Source organism: Corylus avellana, chromosome 7, assembly GCF_965113065.1.
Source record: "Corylus avellana chromosome 7, dhCorAvel1.hap1.2, whole genome shotgun sequence".
Classification (NCBI taxonomy): Eukaryota; Viridiplantae; Streptophyta; class Magnoliopsida; order Fagales; family Betulaceae; genus Corylus; species Corylus avellana.
Genome location: NC_142496.1, coordinates 27,471,980 through 27,497,695, shown reverse-complemented (window position 1 = coordinate 27,497,695; position 25,716 = coordinate 27,471,980). Strand labels below are relative to the sequence as shown.

The 25,716-nt window shown below is 35.4% G+C and overlaps 4 protein-coding genes and 1 pseudogene across 5 annotated transcripts; 4 read left to right on the top strand and 1 right to left on the bottom strand.

Moving 5' to 3' along the window:
* Positions 1–236: 236 nt before the first annotated feature.
* On the top strand, positions 237–3,510 carry LOC132185947 (abscisic acid 8'-hydroxylase CYP707A1). The gene is made up of 9 exons (XM_059599765.2): positions 237–469; positions 572–893; positions 988–1,137; positions 1,456–1,704; positions 1,837–1,929; positions 2,135–2,213; positions 2,566–2,672; positions 2,821–2,939; positions 3,335–3,510. The coding sequence occupies exons 1-9, from the start codon at positions 273–275 to the stop codon at positions 3,432–3,434; spliced, it is 1,416 nt and encodes a 471-aa protein (XP_059455748.1). The 5' UTR covers positions 237–272; the 3' UTR covers positions 3,435–3,510.
* A 1,246-nt stretch (positions 3,511–4,756) lies between these two features.
* LOC132185949 (Thioredoxin superfamily protein) lies at positions 4,757–7,679 on the bottom strand. Of its 2 annotated transcripts, none has more exons than XM_059599768.2 (4): positions 7,598–7,679; positions 5,600–6,200; positions 5,435–5,488; positions 4,757–5,140 (listed from the first exon to the last, which is right to left on the bottom strand). In XM_059599768.2, exons 2-4 carry the CDS (start codon positions 6,047–6,049, stop codon positions 5,027–5,029), a joined length of 618 nt encoding a protein of 205 aa, XP_059455751.2. In that variant the 5' UTR covers positions 6,050–6,200; positions 7,598–7,679; the 3' UTR covers positions 4,757–5,026. The 2 variants fall into 2 exon arrangements, with proteins under 2 accessions (XP_059455751.2, XP_059455753.2); XM_059599770.2 differs by lacking the exon at positions 7,598–7,679 and adding an exon at positions 6,300–7,315.
* Positions 7,680–9,292: 1,613 nt separating this feature from the next.
* Positions 9,293–11,126, top strand: SCP2 (sterol carrier protein 2). The gene is made up of 4 exons (XM_059599771.2): positions 9,293–9,560; positions 9,646–9,706; positions 10,588–10,690; positions 10,790–11,126. Exons 1-4 carry the CDS (start codon positions 9,429–9,431, stop codon positions 10,869–10,871), a joined length of 378 nt encoding a protein of 125 aa, XP_059455754.1. The 5' UTR covers positions 9,293–9,428; the 3' UTR covers positions 10,872–11,126.
* A 4,422-nt stretch (positions 11,127–15,548) lies between these two features.
* LOC148584745 (alpha-amylase-like) lies at positions 15,549–18,798 on the top strand. Its single transcript, XM_088518685.1, has 4 exons — positions 15,549–15,697; positions 15,789–15,918; positions 17,304–18,079; positions 18,399–18,798. The coding sequence occupies exons 1-4, from the start codon at positions 15,614–15,616 to the stop codon at positions 18,648–18,650; spliced, it is 1,242 nt and encodes a 413-aa protein (XP_088374811.1). The 5' UTR covers positions 15,549–15,613; the 3' UTR covers positions 18,651–18,798.
* A 381-nt stretch (positions 18,799–19,179) lies between these two features.
* On the top strand, positions 19,180–21,508 carry LOC148584744 (pentatricopeptide repeat-containing protein At2g04860 pseudogene; annotated as a pseudogene).
* Positions 21,509–25,716: the final 4,208 nt, after the last annotated feature.

Here is a 25,716-nt window from a genome sequence, read left to right as displayed (position 1 = left end):
CATGTTAAAAAAAAAAAAAAAGTTTTCATTTGCTCATAAAGGTGTTCACCTAGCCAGAGTAGGTGGAGGGCCCACCTCCCAATCCAATTTCACCATACATACGTAGGACAAATCTTGGGGGTATTTGGCCATGTCTGTCTCTTACCTTCTATATAAACGTCCTCGTTCTCCCTCTCCGAGTGACTCAAAGATAACCAGATCATCATCATATTCTGCACTTAGTGAGACGAGTTAACTCATCTGGCTTATTGCTCATATAGAGAGAGAGAGAGATGGGTGGAGTTTTTCTCTATGTTTTCATCTTTCTCCTTACTCTAATACTCACATATACTTTTCTAGGAAGGGGCAAGAAAGAACCCCAGAAAAGAGCTACCCTTCCACCTGGTTCAATGGGTTGGCCTTACGTAGGAGAGACTCTTCAACTCTACTCCCAAGACCCAAGTGTTTTCTTTGCAGCCAAACAGAAAAGGTCTCTTTTTTTTTTTTATTATTATTATTTTATAAAAAATATAGATATATTTTTTTAAACAAAAGTCTGAGTTTAAACGTGGTGGAGATGATGGTGTTTCAGGTATGGAGAAATTTTCAAGACCCATATTCTTGGCTGCCCGTGTGTCATGCTGGCTAGCCCCGAGGCGTCACGGTTTGTGTTGGTGACACAGGCTCACTTGTTCAAACCCACCTACCCGAAAAGCAAAGAGCGCCTGATTGGACCGTCAGCGCTGTTTTTTCACCAAGGGGAATACCATACTCGTCTCAGAAAACTTGTTCAAGGATCCTTGTCCCTTGAGGCTCTCCGTAACTTGGTGAAGGGAATCGACGCCATTGCAGCATCTACCTTTGACTCATGGGGAGGCGGCCATGTCGTCAACACTTTCCACGAACTGAAAAAGGTTATTAATTAAGTCCATTAATTAACTTCAATGTTTTGTATATATAATTTAATAATTTTTAATTTATATTTTAACCGTTTGAAACCCATTGCAGCTTTCTTTTGAGGTTGGTATACTTGCAATTTTTGGCCATTTGGACGCCCGCTACAGCGAGGAGCTAAAGAAAAATTACTCTTTAGTCGACAATGGCTACAATTCCTTTCCCACGAACATTCCAGGAACTCCCTACAAAATGGCGCTACTGGTAAGAAAAATGGTAAAAATATTCGGGTCCCCTGTTATTAGGCCGTCAGAGAAAATTCCGACAGTTTTAAGAGACAGGGAGGTTGTTGGGTCCTGACAAGTGGGTCAATTGTATTTTTTAAATTGCTTGAGACAGGTGGACTCAGCTGCCCTCTCTCTCTCTCTCTATCTCTCTCTTAAGCTTCTAAAATTTCACATGAAAAAATTCAGACAGCCGTATAACAGAGAGAATCCTTTACCCAGCATTTGCAAGGTGACATTCCAATTGAGTACTGTCTTCTGATCTCATATATTCTCTGTTTTGTTGGGTACTCTGCAGGCAAGAAAAAGGCTCACTATGATTCTGAGTGCTATTATTTGTGAGAGGAAGGAGAAGAAATTAGAAGACAAAGATCTTTTGGGTTGTCTATTGAACTCCAAAGACGGAAGGGGAGACACCTTAAGCGAAGATCAAATCGCAGACAACATTATTGGAGTGCTGTTTGCAGCTCAAGATACTACAGCTAGTGTCATGACATGGATTGTCAAGTACCTCCATGATAACCCGAAACTTCTAGAGCTTGTAAAGGTATATATGATAATCAATAAGCATCTAATTTATTTATGAAAATGCCCTCTTTTCTTTTCTTTTCTTTTCTTTTTCTTTTTCTTTTTCTTTTTCTTTTTAATTTATTTATTTATGAAAATGCCCTCTTTGCAGGCTGAACAGAAGGCTGTTCGTAAATCAAATGATGATGAAGGTAATCAGCCATTGAGCTGGAGTCAGACAAGAAACATGCCAACAAGTTACAAGGTATGCAGTGGAGTTTAATCCCCCGTTGTTCTAAAAGTTCAAGTATAAAATATCCGGTGGTGAATATTAATGAGACATGGTTTGAATTCAGAACATTTACTTTGATGTCAAAAAGCATAATAAGAAAAGGTGAATTCAATCATTTAATTATATTATAAAAGTTTATTGCTTGCATTAAAATTTTTATATCTATTCTGTTATTCAGGTAGTACTGGAAAGCTTGAGAATGGCAAGCATTATATCTTTCACCTTCAGAGAAGCAGTGGCTGATGTGGAATATAAAGGTAAGAGAAGTAGCTAAATCTATGTATGAAACTAAAGAACAAAATAAAAGAAAAGAGCCAATGGAAATGCAATTCAGATGGGGTGGTCAATATTGTACTTCACTGGCCCGGCCTGAAAGTGAACTTTGGAAGAATAAACAAATGAAAGATCATCTCTTACCTTTTATTATTATTATTATTATTTTTTATGGTCAATGATCGAGAGATTATAGGCCCTGAAAGTGAACTTTGAAAGAAAAATAAAATAATAATTTTTTACGTTTTTAAGATTACAGGAACTTTGTCAAACCAAGTACGAAGAAAACTTTGTTCTTCTAGAATAGTGAATGACTGACACCAGAATATGTCACAGGGTACCTAATCCCAAAAGGTTGGAAAGTGATGCCTTTGTTCAGGAACATTCACCACAACCCAGACTTCTTCTCTGATCCTCAAAGATTTGATCCTTCAAGATTTGAGGTATAGTACTAATGCCACGCGTTATAAGGTTGCTCTCTCTCGTTTGTTGTCTAGATTGCTAGAGATCCTGATCCCGACATAAGGCAAAAGCTGCTTAAGTTTCAAGATGGATTAGTCACTTGATGTTTTTTGTTCATTGTTTTTCTAGGTTGCCCCGAAGCCCAATACATTTATGCCTTTCGGCAGTGGAGTGCATGCCTGCCCCGGAAATGAGCTCGCAAAACTGGAGGTGCTGATTATGATCCACCATTTGGTCACCAAATTCAGGTATTGTTACAAAGGGAAAAGTACATAAATTAAAATAATAAACAGATAGGCTTGCTTATATGATCCCCTCCAACATGCACTAAATAATCCTAACGAACGTTTCAAAGATACGAACAATTATGATTTTTTAATCTAATCCATAAGTATGGCGTAAGAGCCACGCTGTATTGAATCAGAATCTCCTACAATTTGAGTGTCTAAAATGCAGTGTAATTTCAGAACAACTCACAAAGTAGGAGACTATAAAGCCCATGTGTCCCGAACAAATTGCTCTAAAGCAAATGTAATAAAGAAATACGATAGTGGTCGAAGATATTTGGTCAACTTGATTGGATCTTGATGAGTGGTTAACATACAGAATTATCTGACAAGGGCATTTTGTTGGCTATTTGCAGGTGGGAACTGGTGGAATCCCAAAGTGGGATTCAGAATTCCCCATTCCCAGTGCCCATGCATGGACTCCCAGCCAGATTTTGGAAAGAATCTACCAGCTAGATGCCACCTCCTTTCCAAATTAACTTTTTTTTTTTCATTCATACTTTTACTGTCTATTTTTTGCTTTCATTTTTGCTCTCCCTGGCCCATTCCCCCCAATCTCATGTGGGAATGTTAAGATGCTTCCTTTTCCCTGAATCGCGTCTTGTTCTCATTGTCAATGAAGAAATTTTCCTATCACCCTCATATCTTGGAACAGTATGCATTTTGTACTTCCAAAACTTATTACATCATAGCTAAAACAGTTATAATAGGGCAAAAGGTAACGGCCCAAAATAATAATCTATATATGAACAAAGTTTTTCTCAAATTTGGTTTGAGAAATTTTTTTCAACTTAATCTATTAAACTGACACATATTTAAACAAAAAAAAAAACTATATGAACATGCATTTTCAAATGCACTATTAAAAATGAATGTGATTCTAATTGGGTTTGAAACATTTCTTTTAACTCAATCTACTAAATTGACGCGTATTCAAAGTGCGTATGATTTGCACATGATATGTGTTAGAGGCTACCAAAAAGCCACGTGTTGCTACAGTGATTGACCAATTAAAAGTTGGACAATAGGCCAGGCTGGAGGATAGCCTTTAATTATACAAAGGTGTCTTTCTCATGGGACTTACATGTGGCTACTAGAACGAGATAGCCTTAAAGCTGCTTTACTTTCTCCACTGCTCATGTTTATGATATTTTGTTTCAAATGACCCACTGTTTAAATCGGTCAAATTGATCAGGGTACTTGAGCCTTGTAAAAGGATCGCAAATAACATTATGGGCATAGATTAAAAGCAACTTCTACAATTTTTCCTACCTTTTGACAAGTTAAGCTTGATCTTAGAATGCCCAGATGCATTCCTTCACTTTATCTATTTCTAAATTCAAATGGAAAAATTTTGCTTCAGTCAGATCATCTTTAAGAATAATATATAGGATGATCACTGAAATTATAATTTATACTTGAAAGATAACCCATGGATCATGTTAGAAATGGGTCTTGGACCTAACTCAACCCAAAAGCTAACTCTAGAATTGAGGTTTCCCCTCACCTTATAAATGGACAATTTCCTTAATACCCAGGTAATGTGGGACTTCCAACATGCCCCCTTACGTGTGGCGGGAGGACATCCAAGCCAACACGTGCGACAATAGGTGACGGTGGGCCACAACCAATTAATTGGGTTAGGCTCTGATACCATATTAGAAATGGGTCTTGGGCCTAACTCAACCCAAAAGCTAGCTCTAGAGTTGAGGTTTCTCCTCACCTTATAAATGGACAATCTCCTTAATACCCAGGTAATGTGGGACTTCTAACAGATCAAATCATCTAGAAGCCACATCTGCTTCAATTTAACTTTTAACATAAATACATTACATAATGTATAGTAGAAAATGAATCAACATTTAATGGTATTAAACAAATAACAAATGAGCACCAGTAATATACAACATTACAACTTGAATAGCACATTGATAGATTTCAGAATGTTCTATAACACTTGATTATATCTGCCTCCAGTCGAAGTTCCCCGTCATTAATTATCCTAGAGGTGCAAGGACTAGAATCATAATCAGATCAGTTTAAGCACCTTAGGATGAAGGAGATGTGTACTTAAGAATGGCTGCATCAATCCTCTCTTTGTCTCTGGTTGGGAATGCTTCCAACAGGACCCCATCTTTATAGAAGTGGAAGAGAGGCACTGTCTGCATCAGTTCATGTCCATTTTTACCATCAATGGATTAGGGAAAGGTTATAAGTTAATCATGGTAGGCCATGATACATGATAGAAAAAATTATATTAAATTGCATTTGAATTAGGATCCTTAGAACACCCATCCTACATTTAAACCTGAGAATAGCATAGGCCACAGAAAGTTAAGAACTACCAGATTTTTGGAGAAAACCATGTTCTAAATTGGTGATCTCTGCATCAAGTTCTGAAAATTCACTCAACTTTAAAATAAGATTGGACTGAAAATTTATTACCAAGAAATTACCTTGATTCTAAGTCGTTCAGCAACCTCAGATTGTTCATCATACTCATCAATTACCTGCAATAAATAGTATTACAAGTTCTTATTCAGAGTTGATAAAAGATAATTACCGTGCTAAATTTGATGATCGAGATTAGCCAAGACAAGTTCAACTAGTATAATGCTCACATTGTGCTTTAAGAAGATTACTGCAGCATCTTGATCGCCAGATCCCCTGCATAATTTTGCAAACCCTTGCTCTATGTACTTGCAGCTTCCACAAGAAGTGCGATAAAAATCTACCACAACTAAAGAATCTGTTTCTTTGGCCTTTTCAAGAAGTTTGGAGAATTCCTCATCGGTCTTAAATTCTCTAACACATTCAACAGGACAGAGATCTTCATCTTCATCAGACAATTCTCCCTGATTCTCATCAGCCACTCTGATTCTTTCAGCTCGGAAAGTGTCCAAATTTCTAATGGTAGAAGGGACTTTTGCCCTAAGAAGACATAATCTAACATGACTTCTCTCATGAAGAAAGCTGGGAACTATACAGGGAACTCTAGAATCAAGCTGTCCATTTGGGTTCTTTCCAAAATCAAAATATGCCTTGCAATTAAGAATATTCTGCTTTTGCATGACAGCATAGAGCAAACTCCAAATAGCAATCTATATGCCAATTAAACTGAAGATCTTTACAAGATAAATCTTCGAAATAGGTCAGCTAGTGCAAATATAGATGCTTCAATAGATCTTCAATCCAATCCTTATTTTTACTTTAATCCATTGCCTGTATAATGTGAAAGAAGATAAGCATCAGAATAAGAGACAAATCTCATGAACATTATAGCATTTTCCTACTTCAAAATTAGGGTAAACTACAAATTACCTCCATGTCTTTTAGAAACCGTCACTAAATCTGCCTGTGGTTCAGAGCGAAATGAAATGATCATATTTTCCATTTCAATTGATGGAATCTTCCGTGTGATTCATACATGTTCAAATACAAAATTTAGCCATCAATTGGCCTTTGATGGGACTAAAAGTTTTATGGAAAAGACAAGAGAACAACTTTGTTCCTAAACTTGGAGGCATAACAGCAGCTCTGTTCTTACTCATTCAGAGATCAACAAAGGGCTAAATTTTGTGTTTCATGCAATACGTGCATGCTACATGGAAAAATCCAATCAATTGGGATTGAAAATATGACAATTCCTTCAACTACAGAACACAAGGAGATTCAGCGACAATTTCCAAAAGACAAGGAATTTGTAATGAGGGCTGCTAGGTGTCCCAAAATCCTTCCCAAATGATGTGGAAAGCACTATTTTGGGAAGGAGTGGGAGACAAAGGAGAGAGAATGAGAATTTTTTAAGGAAAAAAATGCTTGCTACATCATTTGGGAAGCATTTTGGGAAGAATTCCTTGGGATGTCTAGCATTATCCATTTGTAATTATTATCCCTAACCATAAGGAGGCATATTATACCTAACTTCACCCTATAAATTATACAGCATTTGTAAACAAAGACAAAGGAATTCGGACTATTCTAGGGTGTTCACTGAATTTAGAAGGTCTTCGAACAATATGACAATGCAGTCTATAAATATGGATGTTTCTATAATATTCATGTGACCACTGAATCCAAATGAACTCTCGCAGCTAGCAAAGATGGACTACCAAATCTCACAAATCGTTATAAAAAATTGGCAAAAATCTGCCCTTTTTTTTCCTTTTCTCTACTGCAGGCCCCCCAAAAGCATTGGATGCAAGAAAACATATAAAGAGAATGGTAGATTTTGGTGGAAAATCCTGCATATCTTCACTTCAAATAAAAGAAGGAAAATAAAATTTCCGTGAACCACAAAAATTTTGGATCATATCCAACCACTTCAAATTATATAATTGCTCACTTTACTCACTCCAGAAGCTTTTGATCATATCCAACAACTAAAAAGATTGAAACTTTGTGGGTGACAAACACAAACCCAGTAATCATTCTCAATTCCCAGAAAGCCTGGCCAAGGACACATACATTCCCATTCACTTTCAACAAGCATTTTTCAAAGTAGCAAGAATAACCACCATACTTTCAAGCTGCCATAGATACCCAGACGGTTTTTATGTGTGCATAATCAGAATCAGAACTGCAAGATAGCATTCGTAGAGGGGTTCTGTGGTGCTTACCTCTGGCAGTTGGGGAAGCGCGCGCTTTGCAATAGGTGCTGAAGAAGCCTCCAATGAGAGGACACAGTACCACCATATCCTGACCACATACCATCTAGTTGCTTTTCTATTTCTACTTAGACTTTTCCATCGGTGTACTTGACTTGGTACTGTTCAATCAATTACTGCTACATCTTCTACAGTTTTTAGACTATTCTGAATTTAATTATTTTTTAAAATATTAAGTCACTGTTGGATTTGTTACTTCAACTTTTTTAATATTAAGTTTCTTAACATTTAATGCATCAACCATTAAATTATAATTTATGTAACACTTATTTGCATAAAATGTGAATTAGGACGAAAATTGTTTTGAAAGTTGTTGTACTCAAATATTTTTTTGTTATTTTCAGATAAACAAATTTTATTGCTAATGCTAAAGCTAAAAAAAAATAAAAATAGAAGAGCCTATATTTCCCCATTTAACTACTACTCTATTTGTGATCTACCCCAATCTACCTTTGGGATTGATATGTCCTCCCTCTGGGATCTAAAATGACAAAAATACCTTCAATCTACCATTTTCTCAACTCTAGCTTCTTCTTTCTTTCTTTTTTTTAAATTTTTTTTCCTGAATTTTGTTGTCTTTTTTATATTTTTGTTTTTATATTTGCAAAAATTAAAATATTTAGAAGATATTGCAAATAATATGGTAGTTACTAGTTAGACAGAAATCAATATAATTTTCTTAAAAAAAAAAAAAAAAACTAGAAGAAAAGTGGATACATAGCCGCTTGTTTTGGGCCAGAGATATACAAATTCTTAATTTGGAGTTGACACTTTTTGATCCAAGATTCAGGATGACTGAGCAAGACAAACTCTAGCCCATTTCATAATGATGTTATGGGCTGGGCTGGGCTGGTCCTGATACCAAAATCAGCTAACAAACCACGTACTACACAACCCAAGTTGACGAACAAAGTATACAAGAGCCAACAAAATAAAAACATAAATTATTTGACTAGAATATGTTTCATCAGTTATTGTTTAGTAGCAAATTTCTTATAATTAATAGATAAATGAAAAGCCTTAACTACATCATGGGCAAGTCAAAATCATATTGTGGCCAAAAGAAATATTTAAGAAAGAGGAAATAAAAAGTTTTTTTGTTTTTTAGTAAAATAACGGTAAGAAAAACAAAAATATTATCATATATTTAAGATAACATTTTTGGTTGCCTTGATTTAGGGATCACTTAAAGAGTGTGTTGTAATAAGGAGCATTTTAGAAATTTATTCTTTACTTAAAAAAAAAAAAAATTGAAAAATCTGTTGCTAATATTCTATTGGGAAATGTTAGGTGTTTTTCTAATGTTTTTCTGGTATCCTCCCAACTGTGATGTAGCTTTTAAAATTTTCGTTAAATTTAAAATTATCATTATTAACTTTTAATCTATTGATGATTTTAAAAATTATATCACAGTTGAAAGAATACGAGAAAAACACTAAAAGAACATCTAGCATTTTCCTATTCTAAACCACACAAATTTACTTGAGAGAAATCAAAACATAAAGATTAATTAATTTGACAAATTAAATAAAATAAAAGGCGAATTACACTACATTTGGCACTTAACAAAAGCTACACGTCATCTCATCTCCTAAAACTACCATAAAAATCTGGTTGGAAAGCGTGCCGAATCCTTCATCAATGCGTCAGCTCAACCAACTCCTCACCCTCATTCACACGGCAATAAAACGCCGTAGTACGGATCGTTACAAATCTCATCACATGGTTTCCGAGTCAAGAAGAATTACACGTCCCGAAGAGCGAGCTAGCGAGAGACTAAGCTATGGCGGATTCCACCAACCAGCTCAAGTCCGACGCCTTGCTGGAGCAGATGAAGCAACACCTGGCCTCCGATGCCGGCAAGGAGCTCACCAAGAAGATCAACCTCGTCTATCAGTTCAACATCGCTCCTAAGGTACACCATTTCTCGCTCACACGCAATTTTACGTGTATTCTCTCATAGACACCCAATCTGATCCAGGCTGACTTTTGAATTGTAGAAAATCGGATTCGATGAGGTAATCTACACCGTTGATCTGAAGAAGGGGGAGGTCTGCAAAGGTTAGGGCCTCAGGCTTCTAATTTTCTCATCTTGCTTCGTTTTTGTTCTAATTCTATTCATTTAGTAATAGAAATTATCGATTCATTACCAAATTGTGACGAGTACGAATCGCATTGAAAGTTGAATCACTTCCCTGTGTAATTAGTTGTTGTAATTGCTCCAAATTCAGTAGTTAGCGGGCAAATTCAAATGTTATGCGTCTAAGAAAGAACGGAATTGTTGAATTTCTAAGGTGTTTGACCTTTTTTGTCGCTATGATGGTTCGTAAAATAGCTGGAGGATTCGAGGTTAGGAATCGAATGCTGTAATCGTTTAAGTATGTATTGCATTCTACTCTGATTTGCACACAATCTGTCATGGAACCTCGTTGGTTTAATTGGGAAATTTTCTGTGCCTTAGTCCATAGAGTGGAGGCTATTGAGAGGGTGTGCGAACTCTGTAATCTTCATATTTGATCGTGGATTTCTTATTGTCGTGCTCATTGTTAAAGTATTAGTCAAATTATTAAATTTACCTTTTCTATCGGTTTAAGCTTTTGGAATAATTAATGATTTAATATAGTATAAGAGCAGAAGTCTTGAGTTCGACAATTTACCTTAGTTTTAGTTAATTATTTCACATGTTGAAGCATGTAAATTTTGGTGTTTTTGTATTTTTTTATGTTTTCTCAATTTTATTTTGTTTAAGATTCTATGCAAAAAAATAATTATTAATCGTTGGTGTCATTTTTGCTCATTATTTGCCCGCAAACTGTATATTGAACTGTAATTCATAAAAAACGTGTGCATATTTCATTTTGTTAGAACAATTCAAAAATCATGTAAATACTATGCTTTTGGGTTATATGTCGTTCCGTCTTTGAAGTTTTGTTGAATTATAGGGCCATACGAGGGAGGAAAGCCCGATGCCACGTTTTCCTTCAAGGATGAGGATTTTGTTAAGGTTGCCTTGGGGAAGATGAATCCTCAAATTGCTTTCATGAGGTGCAAACTTGCTGCTGCATTCTAAATCTATTTGCTATCACTTCCCCATCGTTTTTGTTTACATGTTGACATTCTTTTTGTGATATCTAATGAGTGCAGGGGTGCAATGAAGATTAAGGGCAGTCTGAGTGCAGCACAGAAATTCACTCCCGACATTTTCCCAAAGCCTTCAAAGATGTGAGCTGATATGTTGGGGGGTTAATTACATTAGGCTTCCATCCATTATCTCTATGAAACGGTAGAGCTTAGACTGAAGTATTTTATCAATATCTGTCTTCAATATATTGCATAATCTTTCTTGTGTAGCAGTAGCATGGTGTGAATCAGGAAGCTTTTCATTCCTGGTGGACCTTGAAATATAAAGATGCAAAATCTTCTTTGCCAGCCAATTTGGACGTGCTTGTTTCTTAAATTCAATCCATGTGTGAATTGTTGATTTGTCTTCTTTGACGCATAATTAGCAATGGGGTTTTATAAGTTTCAATCATTGCACCCCAAAATAACTTATTGTGCGATTCATGGTTTTGTCAAGTTCACCATCGGATTAGATTCCTATTACTGCCTGGCATGATTGCTAGTTATTGTGCGATTCATAGTTTTTTTTTTTTCTTCAGACCCTATATATCCGCTTGCACTGTCTTTCTGAATAAAGTGTATTGCACTCGTTAATGCCCTTTTGGATTTTAACTTTGTCATGTTGTCAACTGCCTAAATGTTACCTGTGCCAGGCCACCTTAATTAGGGATTCTGCAGAAATCTCCAATGTTGTACGTGCAGGTGTCACATGTATAGTTATACACGTGCGCACACTGGTGTTCGCCATGTGTTTGAGAGGAATCTTTACCTTGCTTTCTTGGTCTAGAGGTTGGTAGTGAATTAGGCTCATTTGCTAATGTTTTTTACTACTACGTAAAAGTATCAAATATATATATGAAAGGTAAGTGATATATAATATCATATCTATTGTCTGATGATAACTATTAACTGATAAGTGATGCTGTGAGTTTGTGATATATTCGTTTTAAAAACGAGTGTACATTTTTACTTTAGGCTGTAAACGCTCCTAAATCTATTTTACTTTAGCGTTTTCATATATATATATATATATATATATATATATATATATATTGTTTTGTTTAGGTTTGTAGTAGTAAATATTTAGTGTTTAATATCATAAGGATGAGATTTGTAGTAGATATATATGTAGATGAAGTTGTTTAATCTCATGTATTATGACAGCTTTTAAAATGAATTTTTAGGGCACTTTTAAAATATATTATTATTATTATTATTTTGTTTTAAAGGACTTTTAAAATATATTATGAAAGCTTTTGAACAACCACAACAAAGCTTAGCTTATTGGACCAAAAAAACTCTAATTGTTTTTTTAAAAGGGCAAAAAAAGGCTAAATTAAGCCCAAAAAGTAGGCTTAGTGCCCAAAATAGGTCCAAAATGTACAAATTTTAAAAACTCGGTTACCGGTCCAAATTATTGAGTACCAACCGGTAACTAAGGAGTTATTACATAATTGGGTAACTGATAGCTGGTTTTCTAAATTCAACAATCGAGTACTTTTGTTTCGGTTAGCGATTTTGGCCAATAATTGATAACCGGAATTGAGTTAACACCACTACTATGAATGGCTGGACAAGACGCGACGTTGATGAATGCCAAGTGAAGAGCCGGTGGAGCTAGGCTGTAGATCTGCCGTGAAGGACCTAGACAGAGCCATGGAAGGCGACTGGGAAGCTCCTGTGAAAGGCTAGAGGAGGTCGTGGTGTTGGGCCATGGAAGGCCGGAGGTGGCGTGGCGGGGCTGTGAGTGGGAACGATAGTTGGTGGCTGACAATGTTCTCCCCGGTAGTGGCAAAGGCTGGAAGCGGCGGTGGTTAGATTTGGGAAGCAGTTGTTGGTGCTGCAAATTTGTTCCTTTCTTATTTTTTTATTTTTTTCTCAATAAACAAAACAAAAAATTGAAGAAAAAAGAAAAAAGAAAGAAATACACAAGACCATTGGATCGTACTGGTGTTAGCCTATTGGCTATTGCTATGATATCATGAAGAAATTTATAATTAAATAAAAAAATAAGATAAAAGCAAAAATAATACAATAACACAAAATTTCACGTGATTCAGTCAATAACCTACGTCTACGATTATATTCTTATTCCTTGTTATCGTATATAATATAAAATGCTGTATTTATTTATAGAGTTCACACACACACACACACATATAATCTTAATCAAATTTCATAATTTAAGTTGATCAAATCATTAACATATTCTTAAAATCAAGCTAATTTAATTTTCATCAAATTTAATTTTTTTTTTCTCAATAAACAAAACAATAAATTGAAGAAGAAAGAAAAAAAGAAAGAAATACACAAGACCATTGGATCGTACTGGTGTTAGCCTATTGGCTATTGTTATGATACCATGAAGAAATTTATAATTAAATAAAAAAAATAAGATAAAAGCGAAAATAATACAATAACACAAAATTTCACGTGGTTCAGTCAATGACTTACGTCTACGATTATATTCTTATTCCTTGTTATCATTTATAATATAAAATGCTGTATTTATCTATAGAGTTTACACACACACACACACACACACACACACACATATATATATATATATATATATATATAATCTTAATCAAATCCCATAATTTAAGATGATAAAATCATTAATATATTCTTAAAATTAAGCTAATTTAATTTTCATCAAATTTTTAACTTTAAAATCATTCAAATATACTTTAACATTCAAAGCATTCTTTTGACCCGCAAATTGAGGTGACATAAAATGTAAAACCATATGTATCTTTAGCGGCGACCTCAAATGGATGACTTCGGCCATTTGTGGCTTAAAATTGACGCCATATTTTCGTTTCGTTTTCATTCCCATTCATTTTATCTTATTGTGGGATTTCACTATTGTTGAGGATAAGGTGAACAGTGGATTATCCACTTATTAGGTTTCTCATTTGTTCTTCCAATTATGGAAGAAATAAAATAATAAAAGAGACTATGAGTGATATACTCCACTATCTCATTTGTTCCTTACGAAAGAAGTAAAGAAAAATGTTTAGTTTCCTCATTCTACACACTTTGTTCATTTCTGTGCCATTGAATATGTAGGACAAGATATATAGAAAAAATTGACACTAAACACATTTCATAAATAAAAGGATAAAGTTCACTTAATTTCCTTAAATTACCACCTTAATGACAATTTACCTTTCAAACTATCAATTGCAACAATTTATGTCTTCAATGGGTAGCTCAATCGGCTGTGAACCACGCCTAATGAAGCGAAGGTCATTAGTTCGAATCCTCTCTCTCCCTTCCCTTATGTAGACATGTCAAAAAAAAAAAAAAAAAAAAATTGCAACAATTTATCTCCTAAACTATCAAAACAATGACAATGTACCCCAAATTTTAACAAAATGACAAAATTACCCTTACTAAAATAAAAATAAAAATACTCAAATTTATTTATTATTTTCAAAATTGTAAGGGTATTTTTGTCTTATTGAAAATTTTATAGGGGTAATTTTATTATTTTGCTAGCATTGGAGAGTACATTATCATTTTTTTGATAGTTTGGAGGGTAAATTGTTGTAATTGATAGTTTGAGAGGTAGATTGTCATTTAAGTAGTAGTTTGGGGGGGGGGTTAAGTGGGAGGTGAGATCGTGACATATAGCATTTTGGCATTCTGAGCTGGCTATAGTTATAGAGAAATAAATGGAACAAAAAAATACACTCTTTTTTTTTTTTTCTTTTGGTAAGTAAAAAATAGACACTGTTATTTGGTAAAAGAAATGAATAAAAAATAGCAAGAGTGTTTTTATTTTGTTATTTTTGTTGTTTGTTAATATTTTTAATCAGTGAACAGGAAATAAAAGACCAAAAAAAAAAAAAAAGTCGTTAACAAACGCGGCCTAGTCTCCTTTTGGCTTTTGGTTTTTCCTTCGTCAATGCATCTCCCATTCCGAGTATTTTACGCTTGGATTTTTCTCCTACTTTCTAGATTGTCTTGATCTTTTTCCCATTTGATTTTTCTTGACCGTCCATTTTCTTCCGAATATGTGACAATCTATTTTCTTTCTTTTACGTCTAGAGCGTCAAACACGCACCGTGCGAAACTTCAAACCAGACAACGATGCCAATAAATGGGGGCGGAGCCAGAGGGTGTCCCTAAAATTTTTTTTTTGGCATTTTAAAAAATTTTTTTACCTTAAAAATTTGATAATTCACACAATATATACATCATAAAAAATATTTATAAAAGTTCATAAATATGTGCTCAAATTGATATATTAGAAATGTAACATGTCGGCATTATATCAAAAAGATAAAAATACAAAAAAAAAAAAAAAAAAAGTCTAGAATTGCATTTTACAGTCTCTTAAAAGTACAAAATCATTAACTATCGAATCTAAATCGAAGCTCTTAACAATTTTCCTTTCAATATAGAAAACTAAATTATTTGCAAAAAAATCATCTTCCATTTTATTATGAAGTCATGAAACTGATAAAATAAATCTCCACTAGACAATGTAAAGAAACTGATAAAATAAATCGAAAAATTCAAAATTAAAATTATGTAAAAGAAAGAAATTAAAACAAAAATCTAACACAAAACTGTCTAAGAGTTAGAAAGGAAGAGTTACTTTGAGCATAAAATCCGACTCATTTGAGACAGAAAGAACGAAACAGAACAGAGAGAGCGTCTTAGACTCTGGACAATAGGGGTGCCGTGTCTTAGGTACTGGATAGGTAAAAAAAAAAATTTTCCCACCCAAAAAAAAAAAAAGAAATTAAAAGCTTCACGGCACCCCAATGCATCAAGTGGCGGAGCCGCTGCCTATAAAGGGAGACAGAAGTACCCAGTCCCAAAACCATCAACGCCATGAATCTTCTAACAGGGCTCTGCTTCCTCGGCTTCTTCATTTCTCTCTCACCCTCCATGGTGGCCCCGGCCATACTATTTCAGGCATGTCTCGCAACCCATTTACTCTCTCTCTCTCTCTCTCGTATATGCATAATGGAACTAATTGTTCAAGATGATGATGATGATATGACAGGGGTTCAATTGGGAATCAAGCAGTAAAGGTCGATGGTACAACATACTGAAGGGCTCTGTTCCTGATCTCGCTAATGCCGGAATCACTCATGTCTGGCTTCCTCCCGCTTCTCAATCTGCTGATGAGCACGGTATTTCTAATTTCTTGTTCCACAGACGAATTTCGTATTCAATCACATATTTTATAACAGTTACCCATGATGGCAGTTTTCTTTATCTGTTTTTTAGCTAGATCTCGAGTTAGTTCTGGCAATTGCTCCCCAGACTGTAGCCTTTTTATAGGAATAAGCTTTTGATTGGTTTTAGTGAAAATGCTTGGTGGGAAAAAGTGAAAAAATATATTTTATATGAAAAATTGTAAAAAATTTGTTTTGTAGTGATTTTTTTATTTAAATAATAATAATAAAAATGATTGATGTGGTATAAAAAGTAGAGATATTGTGATTAATTTTGAGGTAAAAAGTTTTTTTTTTTTGGATTGAGGGAGGCGCTGGAACAATACCGTTCTAGGGCCATTGGCAAACACACCCTCTAATTCCTTGTTCTTCTTCATGCTCATTTCGTATTCTCTTTACCCATGGGCTATCCATCTATTTTCCTACCAATGTTTAAAAAATGACACTTTTATCTCCACAAAATATTTGACATCGACAGAAAAAACTCATGTTTACACTTTGCCCCTGAAGTAATTTATATTTTACACTTTACTCCCAATTTTACACTTTACCCCCCGAAGCCTAGATATTTTGTAGGGGTAAATAATAAACATAAATTACTTTGGGGTTAAAGTCTAAACATCGGGAGTTTTGTGTTAAGGTTTGAAACTTTCGGGAGTCTTATGTCACTTTTTAAACATTGGGAGTAAAATTGCAAATCCATAGATACTTTAAGGGGTAAAAGGGATTTTTCCCTATTATATAACATTTGAACCACGATCTAGTTTTCTAGCTACTATATGGATATAGCATCATAATGTGAATCTAAAATGAAACCAATATCAAATTAACTGGTTAGGATTGATGGATTGACCTGTTTAATTAAATTGATAGGGTTACGGTTGACCAATATAGGCTTATAGATATAGTTCGGCTCGACTCGAATATGGCATTTAGTGTTGTCAATTTTTGATACGATCCGCTAACTCGACATGAACCCAACATGAAATTTGTAGGTTAGTATTGAGGAGTTTGACTTATTTAACTAAACGTGTTAGGTTAGGGTGATCGATATATTCTTATATCAATGCTTCAATACAATATAAACCCAACATGCAAACACGAATTACAAACCCTATCTTGAGTAGGTCTTCTAAATTCAACTTGGCTAGTTGTGTTAATTGCATTTTAATATACTTTTTGTTCCAAGATACTCTACTGGAATGAAGCCGATTGAGGGCCAATTTGGGTCAATACATGAAGAAAGTGTTAATAAATAATTAAATTTATTATTTTTTGTTAAGCTTTTACGATAATCGATGATTTAAGGTTAATGTATGTCTCTCCTTGTTTTATTCCAGGATACTTGCCTGGAAGGCTATATGATCTGGATGCCTCAAAATATGGTTCAAAGGATGAACTGAAGTCACTAATTGCCGCTCTCCATGAGAAGGGAATTAAAGCCGTTGCTGACATAGTGATAAACCACAGAACTGCTGAGAAGCAAGATGAGAGAGGAAAATGGAACATCTTTGAAGGTGGAACTTCGGATGGAAAACTCGACTGGGGACCCTCCTTCATTTGCAGGGATGACACTAACTTCTCTGGCACTGGGAATCTTGACAGCGGAGAGCACTATGAACCTGCGCCTGACATTGATCATCTCAATCCACAGGTACAGAAAGAGTTGTCTGAATGGATGAATTGGATGAAGACTGAGATTGGATTTGATGGGTGGCGATTTGATTTTGTGAAGGGGTACGCCCCAAGTATTACAAAAATTTATATGGAACAAACTAAGCCAGATTTTGCAGTTGGAGAGAAATGGGATGATTTGATAGATGGTAATGGACACCGTGGTGCTCTAGCTGAATGGGTACAAGATGCTGGTGGTGCTGTCAATGCATTTGATTTCACAACCAAAGGGATTCTTCAAGCAGCTGTGGACGGGGAGCTCGGGCAATTAAAAGACTCTAATGGAAAGCCACCAGGGTTGATTGGAATTAAGCCAGAAAATGCAGTGACATTTATTGACAATCATGACACTGGGTCTACTCGAAAGCCTTGGACATTCCCCTCCGATAAAGTCATGCAGGGATATGCTTACATTCTCACTCATCCTGGGACCCCAAGCATAGTATGTCATTTCTGTCCTCCATCTTATTTGTTTACATAGTTTTAATCCTAATTGCCTCACGTGGCTTAACTACAATCTTAATCATGTGTATATATAGCGGGTTTTCAAGAGTTTATATCATTTGGTATCAGAATTGACACATCTTTAAATCTTTAAGTATAATCTTAACCGTATGTATATATAAGTCATTGGATTTTCAAGAATGAGTTGTACCTTAGGTTTATATTAAATTTTCATTCTAAATATGGCAAATAATCCGTCAGTCATATTATACTATTATTGTTGACTGGAAGAGATGGTGGTTGTATATGTTGTGCAGTTCTACGATCACTTCATTGAATGGGGTCTAAAGGAGGAGATAAGCAAGTTGACAGCAATTAGGAGCCGGAATGGGATCAATGCCAGGAGCACAGTGAATATTATAGCGGCTGATGCTGACTTATACGTAGCTAAGATTGACGACGCGATCTTTATGAAGATTGGGCCAAGGTTTGAAGTTGGAAACCTTGTTCCCTCAAACTTCCACGTTGCCACCTCTGGCCAAGACTACGCTGTGTGGGAGAAAAACTGATTTTGTATGGAATGAATGCCACAATGGTTCAAGTGGCCTGTTGCTGATTCTAAGAGATTTCTGTCTATGTTGACTACAATAAATTTGTCAGTGAAAAACAATAATTGGGATCTCTTTACAAATACAAAAATGAAAGAAACAGTCCAAATGGGAGATTAGTGAAGCTTTTATTTTGTCCATTGGTTCCTACGATTCCATTGAATTTTGAATTTCTCTTGCTTGATTGAAAATTCAGTTATTTTAACAACATAAAATATTTTACAATGTAAATTTTCCATGACCAAGGAGAATGACATTTTTTTTTTAAAAAAAAAAATTTGTTTTTTTTTATAATAATCACAAGTGTTGTCTAGGAAAAATTATTCTGTGAAAAAAAATATATTGTATTAGCTTACAACCGGTTGCCCATAAAAGCGCAGTTTACAAGTTCAAATCTTCCCTCTACGTGGACATGCCAAAAATATATAAATAAATAAAACAGTTGGACATAGAAATAATTTTAAAACTACATAGAGATGCGTAAGTGCGCTCTGCGTGTAGTACAGATAGCAGCCGGACGTCTCAACGGTCAAATCTCGCGCCAAAGGGCAGAGTATGAGCTTGTCCCGTACTGTGGGTCTCTCTCCAAGCCCTTCTCTTTCTTTCTTCAACACCGTGTTTAAGTCTTACATTGAAAGCAAAAACTCTGGCCGGGCTTTGGTCCTCTTTCGCCAATTGTTGCAATCCAATGTGAGACCCAAAGACCTCACTTTCTCTTTACTCCTTATGGCCTGTGGATCGTCTTCGTCTTCCTCTGCTTTGAATTCAATGAAGGAAAGACTAGGAGCAAATCAGATTCAGACCTATTTGGTGAAATCAGGCGGGGACCAATTTGTGTATTTAAGTACCGCCCTTCTTAATTTATATATGAAATTGGGATGTATAAAACATGCACAGCTGATGTTTGATGATATGCGTGATCGAGATGTTGTCTCTTGGAATGCATTGATTTGTGGGTATTCGCGAAATGGGTTTGATTTTGGTACGTTGGAACTCTTTGTTCAAATGCTTAGAGAGGGTTTTATCCCTAGTCACACGACTACGGTTAGTTTTGTTCCATCTTGGTCGGCAAGGGAAATCTATTCATGGTTTTGGAGTTAAGGCTGGCCTTGATTTGGGTTCTCAAGCTAAGAATGCGCTTACCTCTATGTATGCTAAATGTGTGGATTTGGAAGCTGCGGAACTTTTGTTTGGGGAAATGGTCGAGAGAAGTGTGGTTTCTTGGAATACCATGATTGGTGCCTATGGCCAGAATGGTTATTTTGATGAGGCAATGCTTGTTTTCAATCGAATGTGGGAGGAAGGTGTGGAAGCCAATTCAGTAACCATTATGAGCCTTCTGTCAGCCAATGCTCATCCTGAATCTTGCCATTTTTATGGACTGAAAACTGGTGTGGTCAATGATGCTTCTGTGATCACTGCACTAGTTTGTGTTTATGCAAGGTATGTGAACACAGAATTAGCAAAACTGCTTTACGAGTCATTTCCCCAGACCAACTTGGTTTCCCTTGCTGCAATTATTTCAAGCTATGCTGAGAAGGGAAATATGGGTATGGTGGTGGAGTGTTTTTCTCAAATGCTGCGTTTAAACCTGAAGATTGATGCAGTTGCTATGGTTAGCATCCTCCATGGGATCAAACATCCTGCTCACTTTGGCTCTGGACTTGCATTCTATGGTTATGGACTAAAGAGTGGGTTGAGTGTCGATTGTTTGGTTGCAAATGGCCCGATAAGCATGTACTCCAACTTTGACGAGATAGAAGCTGCTTTTTCTTTGTTTTTTGAGATGCATGAAAAACCATTGATCAGCTGGAATTCTGTGATATCTGGCTGTGTACAGGCTGGAAGGTCAAGTGATGCCATGGAACTGTTCTGTCCAATGAAGATGTTTGGTCACAGTCCAGATGCCATTACCATTGCTAGTTTACTTTCTGGGTGCTGCCAACTTAGGTACCTGCAATTTGGGAATAAACTTCATAATTATGTCCTAAGAAACAATCTAGAAGTGAAAGATTTTGTTGGGACTGCTCTTATAGATACGTACACCAAATGCGGAAGAATAGAGTGTGCTGAAAGGGTGTTTAAGAGCATCAAAGAGCCATGTTTGGCAACATGGAATGCAATAATCTCAGGCTATAGTTTGTATGGGCTTGAGCATAAAGCTCTTGGTTGTTTTTCTCAAATGCGAGTACAAGGGCTAAAACCTGATAAAATCACTTTCTTGGGTGTTTTGGCTGCTGGTACCCATGGAGGTCTTGTTCAAGAAGGACGAAGGTACTTCCAAATTATGAGGGAAGAGTTTGGTATGGTGCCAGGTTTGAAACACTTTGCATGCATGGTTGGTCTCCTTGGTCGTGCAGGCTTGTTTGAAGAAGCAATGGATTTTATCAAGAATATGGAGATTGAGCCAGATTCTGCCGTGTGGGGAGCTTTGCTCAGCGCTTGTTGCATCCATCAAGAGGTCAGGCTTGGGGAATCTCTGGCCAAGAAGTTATTTTTCTTGGATTGCAACAATGGTGGGTTTTATGTGTTAATGTCCAATCTTTATGCTGTAAAAGGGAGGTGGGATGATGTAGCAAGGTTGAGGGAGATGATTAGAGACACTGGAGGGGATGGCTGTTCAGGAGTTAGCATTATTGAGGTGACCTCAATTGAAGGCATGAAAAGAAACTTGTTTATGAGTAAAGTGAATTTGAATACAAAATTTTGGCAGCCTCAGTCTTTATAGTGATTTTCAAATGCTAATATCCCGTACCATGTATTTCTGGTAAAACACTCTTACATGCCTTTAGGATCTGATACAGTTCTGTTGACACTTGATACCCTCTGAGCTTTTAATTATAATGTCTAATTGTTCTAATCAAGTGCTCTGTCCACTTCCCATTAAAATCATTAATGAAAATTGGTCACACAATAATAATTGGATCTTACAGGAGGTGGGATTAGAAAGAGACGTGAGATCACATACATCTCATGTGGCTAATTTTTGTTAATGCTGTGAATAAGAAGTGGGTGTGAATATTTGATACCACATTGGCATGTGATTAGAAAAAATTGAAAAAAAAAAAAAAAAAAAAAAAAACCCAAAAAGAGTCGATAGAATCACATTAAATGACACGCGTGCTATTCTTTGGCCATGAATTCTATTATGAGTAATGTTAAAAACCACATTTTTAGATGATCATTATCTCACTTATCTCTGTAGCAATGACAATTAGTCATTACTCTAAAAAAAATAAAAAAATAGAGGTGAATTAACATCACCACATCAACAAGTTGAGATAATAGTAAAATAAAAATGCAAAATGTAATTTTTAGCATTATTCACGCTAAGAATTCAGTTGAAATATCAAATTACATATAGCAAAGTTGTAATCCTTACACTCTTGCCTAATTTTTCTACAGAAGGATCCGAATAAACGCACCATTGGTCCATCACACCAATACAACCTAAACCGATAAGCCTGATACCCAGTGGTCCCATTGGATAACCCGGAAGCCATATTCTTCCATTTTTTTAATCAATCATAAACCCTAACTGGTCCCAATTTCAAATTTTGAACTTGGCGCTCTTCGTTTCCACATTTCCCATTTTCTCAGATCCCCAAGGCCTTCTATCTATTTCTCTCTCTCTCTCTCTCTTTGTGCCTCTCTACAAAGCAATGGGTGCCAATCACAGCCACGAAGATCTGGAACTGACCGACTCCGAAGCCAAAGAACACAAAGAATAATCGGAACAAGAAGAAGAAGACGAAGAAGAAGAGGAAAACTATCACGATGCCAATGATCGATCCTCGGATTGTCGATCAAAAACCCCGTCTTCCTTGGACAAAGTGGAGGCCAAGCTCAAGGCCCTCCAGCTCAAATACTTGTTTAGACTCCAGTAGCCGCGCTCAGCCTCTTCCACCACTTTGGCCACCTACTCCACCTCGTCGTTCGTCGTCCTCCCGAATTTTTTGGCTTTGTCTGTTTTTGCAAGGGTTCTTAGATAGGCATTTTCCAAAGCAGATCTACGTTTTCATTTCCCATTCTTCCCCGACGCCAACGAGTCCTGTAGACAATAGACATTTTCTCTCCGGTCGGCACGTGACAGTTGTGGTTCAAACACGCCGGAGTGTGGATGGTGTGAATCTCAAGCGCTTTTGTGTGAGCCTGCCATTGTTGTTTTTGGTTTTTTGTTTTTGTTTGTTTATGTTCTGGCTTTCGAGTTGGGGACGGATAATTTTCTGTGTGAGGGCTTATCTCTCACGGCCAATTAAATAAAAACTTTTGTTTTAGGGATATGATCAACCCATGTCTTAGATCTAGTCTGCCAAGAGCAGATTTATGCCATAAATGAAGTTTGTACATGGGTGAGATTGGGGGTCATGAATAAGATTTGATTGTTAGATTTTTTGATGTATCGATGACTTTGTAATCACATGGCTTCTGCCTATGTTCTTAAGAGCTTTATACTTTGTGATGCAAGAGCTTTATGCTCTGAATCTTTTATGGAATGAGAAGATGTTTACCTATTCAAAATATATATATATACTATGAGTCTATGATATATATTCTTTTTAAAAACAAGCGTTTTCATTTTTACTTTAGGTTGTAAACGCTCCTAAATCTATTTTACTTTAGCGTTTACATGCATTTTTATTGTTTTGTTTAGGTTTGTAATAGTAAATATTTATTGTTTAATCTCATAACGATGAGATTTGTAGTTGATATATATATAGATGTAGTTGTTTAATCTCATGTATTATGAAAGTTTTTTAATTGAATTTTTAGGGCACTTTTAAAATGTATTTTGAACAGCCACAACAAAGCCTAGATTACTTGACCAAAAAAACCATAATTTTTTTTAAAGGGCAAAAAATGGCTAAATTAAGCCCAAAAAGTAGATCTAATACCTAAAATAGGTCCAAAATGTTCAAATTTTAAAAAACCAGGGATCCGGTTTTCTAAATTCAATAATCAGGTACCTTGGTTTCGGTTACTGATTTTAGCTAATAACTAGTAATTTGAATCGGGTTGACACCCATACTATGAATGGCTGGACAAGACGCAATGTTGATGTATGCCAGGTGAAGAGCTGGTGGAGCTAGACCATAGATCTGTCGTGAAAGATCTAGACACAGCCATGGATGGCACCTGGGAAGCTCCTATGAAAGGCCAGAGGAGACAATGGCGTTGGGTTGGGTTGTGGAAGGCCAGAGGTGGCGTGTCAAGGCTGTGAGTGGGAACGATAGTTGGTGGCTGACAACGTTCTCCCCGATAGTGGCAAAGGCTAGAAGTGGCGGTGGTTGGAGTTGTTGGTGCTGCAAATCTGTTTTTTTTTTTTTTTTTTTCTTAAGAAACAAAACAATAAATTGAAGAAAAAGAAGAAGAAATATGCATGACCATTGGATCGTACTGGTGTCAGCCTATTGCTATGATACCATGAATAAATTCATAATTAAATAAAAAAAAAAAAAGATAAAAGCAAAAATAATAAAATGACACAAAAGATTTCACGGGTTCAGTCAATGACCTGCGTTTACAAGATAAAGCCCAAATGACTAAATTATACTCTTTTTCCTTGTTATCGTTTATAATATAAAATGCTATATTTATTTATAGAGCTCACACACACACACACACACACACACACACACACACACATATATATATATATATATATATATATATATATAATCTTAATCAAATCCCATAATTTAAGATGATCAAATCATTAACATATTCTTAAAATTAAACTAATTTAATTTTCATCAAATTTCTAACTTTAAAATCATTCAAATATATTCTAACATTACAGCATTCTTTTGACATTCGGAAAAGCAGTTACCGCAAATTGAGGTGACATGAAATGTGTAAGCATATATATCTTTCGCGGCGAGTTCAAATGGATGACATCGGCCATTTGTCTGCTTTTCCAAATTATTTGGATTAGGGATATCTAATGTTATGGTGGCTTAAAATAGACGCCATATTTTTGTTTCATTTTCATTACCATTCATTTTATCTTATTGTGGGATTTCACTATTGTTGAGGATAAGGTGAAAATGAAATAGACAGTGGATTATCCACTTATTAGGTTTCTCATTTGTTCTTCCATTTATGGAAGAAATAAAATAATTAAATAGACTGTGAGTGATATACTCCACTATCTCATTTGTTCTTTACGAAAGCAGTAAAGAAAAATGTTTAGTTTCATTATTCTATGCACTTTGTTCATCTCTGTACCATAGAATATGTAGGACGACATATATAGAAATTGACACTAAATACATTTCATAAATAAAAGGGTAAAGTCCACTTAATCTCCTTAAACTACCACTTTAATGACAATCTATCCTTCAAACTCTCAATTCCGATAATTTATCCCCAAAACGATCAAAACAATGACAATGTATTCCAAATTTTAACAAAATGACAAAATTACCCTTACTAAAATAAAAACAAAAATACTAAAATTTAATTTTTTTTTTCAAAATCGTAAGGGTATTTTTGTCTTATTGAAAATTTGATAGGGGTAATTTCATCATTTTGCTAGCATTGGAAAGTACATTATCATTTTTTTGGTAGTTTGGGGGTAAATTGTTGTAATTGATAGTTTATGGGTACATTGTCATTTGAGTGGTAGTTTGAGGGGGTTAAGTGAATTTTACCCTAAATAAAATAATGTTAAAATGTTATAAAATAACCTCTTTTATCGACAAGATAAGGATAAGTAAATTGAGGTAGGATAAATTTTCTTTCTTTTGATTTGTATTCTCACAATAAAAAATATTGACAAATAACTCAAAACACATTAACACAAAAGGAGAGGAATAAGATAATAATTTAGGTGGACTACTTGTGTCCTACTTAAAATGATGTGGCCATTAAAATTACCATTGAGCTTGTAATTGATCATTATTGAATTTTGATCAAATGATGATTTTAATAGCTACATCATTCTTAGTAGGGCACAAATATGACACAAGTATGTCTTCTAGAATTACTCGGAATAAGATGATGGATTTGATTCATTTATGTTGAG

Bases quoted from the DNA above. Each gene is read 5' to 3' on its own strand.
- SCP2 (XM_059599771.2), top strand. From the start codon at position 9,429: ATGGCGGATTCCACCAACCAGCTCAAGTCCGACGCCTTGCTGGAGCAG. The intron at 9,561-9,645 runs GTACACCATTTC...TTTGAATTGTAG, and splicing joins AGTTCAACATCGCTCCTAAG to AAAATCGGATTCGATGAGGT. The intron at 10,691-10,789 runs GTGCAAACTTGC...TAATGAGTGCAG, and splicing joins CCTCAAATTGCTTTCATGAG to GGGTGCAATGAAGATTAAGG.
- LOC132185949 (XM_059599768.2), bottom strand. From the start codon at position 6,049: ATGCAAAAGCAGAATATTCTTAATTGCAAGGCATATTTTGATTTTGGA. The intron at 5,489-5,599 runs GTGAGCATTATA...TATTTATTGCAG, and splicing joins TAATCTTCTTAAAGCACAAT to GTAATTGATGAGTATGATGA. The intron at 5,141-5,434 runs GTAATTTCTTGG...GAACTGATGCAG, and splicing joins CTGAACGACTTAGAATCAAG to ACAGTGCCTCTCTTCCACTT.
- LOC148584745 (XM_088518685.1), top strand. From the start codon at position 15,614: ATGAATCTTCTAACAGGGCTCTGCTTCCTCGGCTTCTTCATTTCTCTC. The intron at 15,698-15,788 runs GCATGTCTCGCA...ATGATATGACAG, and splicing joins CCCCGGCCATACTATTTCAG to GGGTTCAATTGGGAATCAAG. The intron at 18,080-18,398 runs GTATGTCATTTC...TATGTTGTGCAG, and splicing joins ATCCTGGGACCCCAAGCATA to TTCTACGATCACTTCATTGA.
- LOC132185947 (XM_059599765.2), top strand. From the start codon at position 273: ATGGGTGGAGTTTTTCTCTATGTTTTCATCTTTCTCCTTACTCTAATA. The intron at 2,214-2,565 runs GTAAGAGAAGTA...AATATGTCACAG, and splicing joins GGCTGATGTGGAATATAAAG to GGTACCTAATCCCAAAAGGT. The intron at 2,940-3,334 runs GTATTGTTACAA...GGCTATTTGCAG, and splicing joins CATTTGGTCACCAAATTCAG to GTGGGAACTGGTGGAATCCC.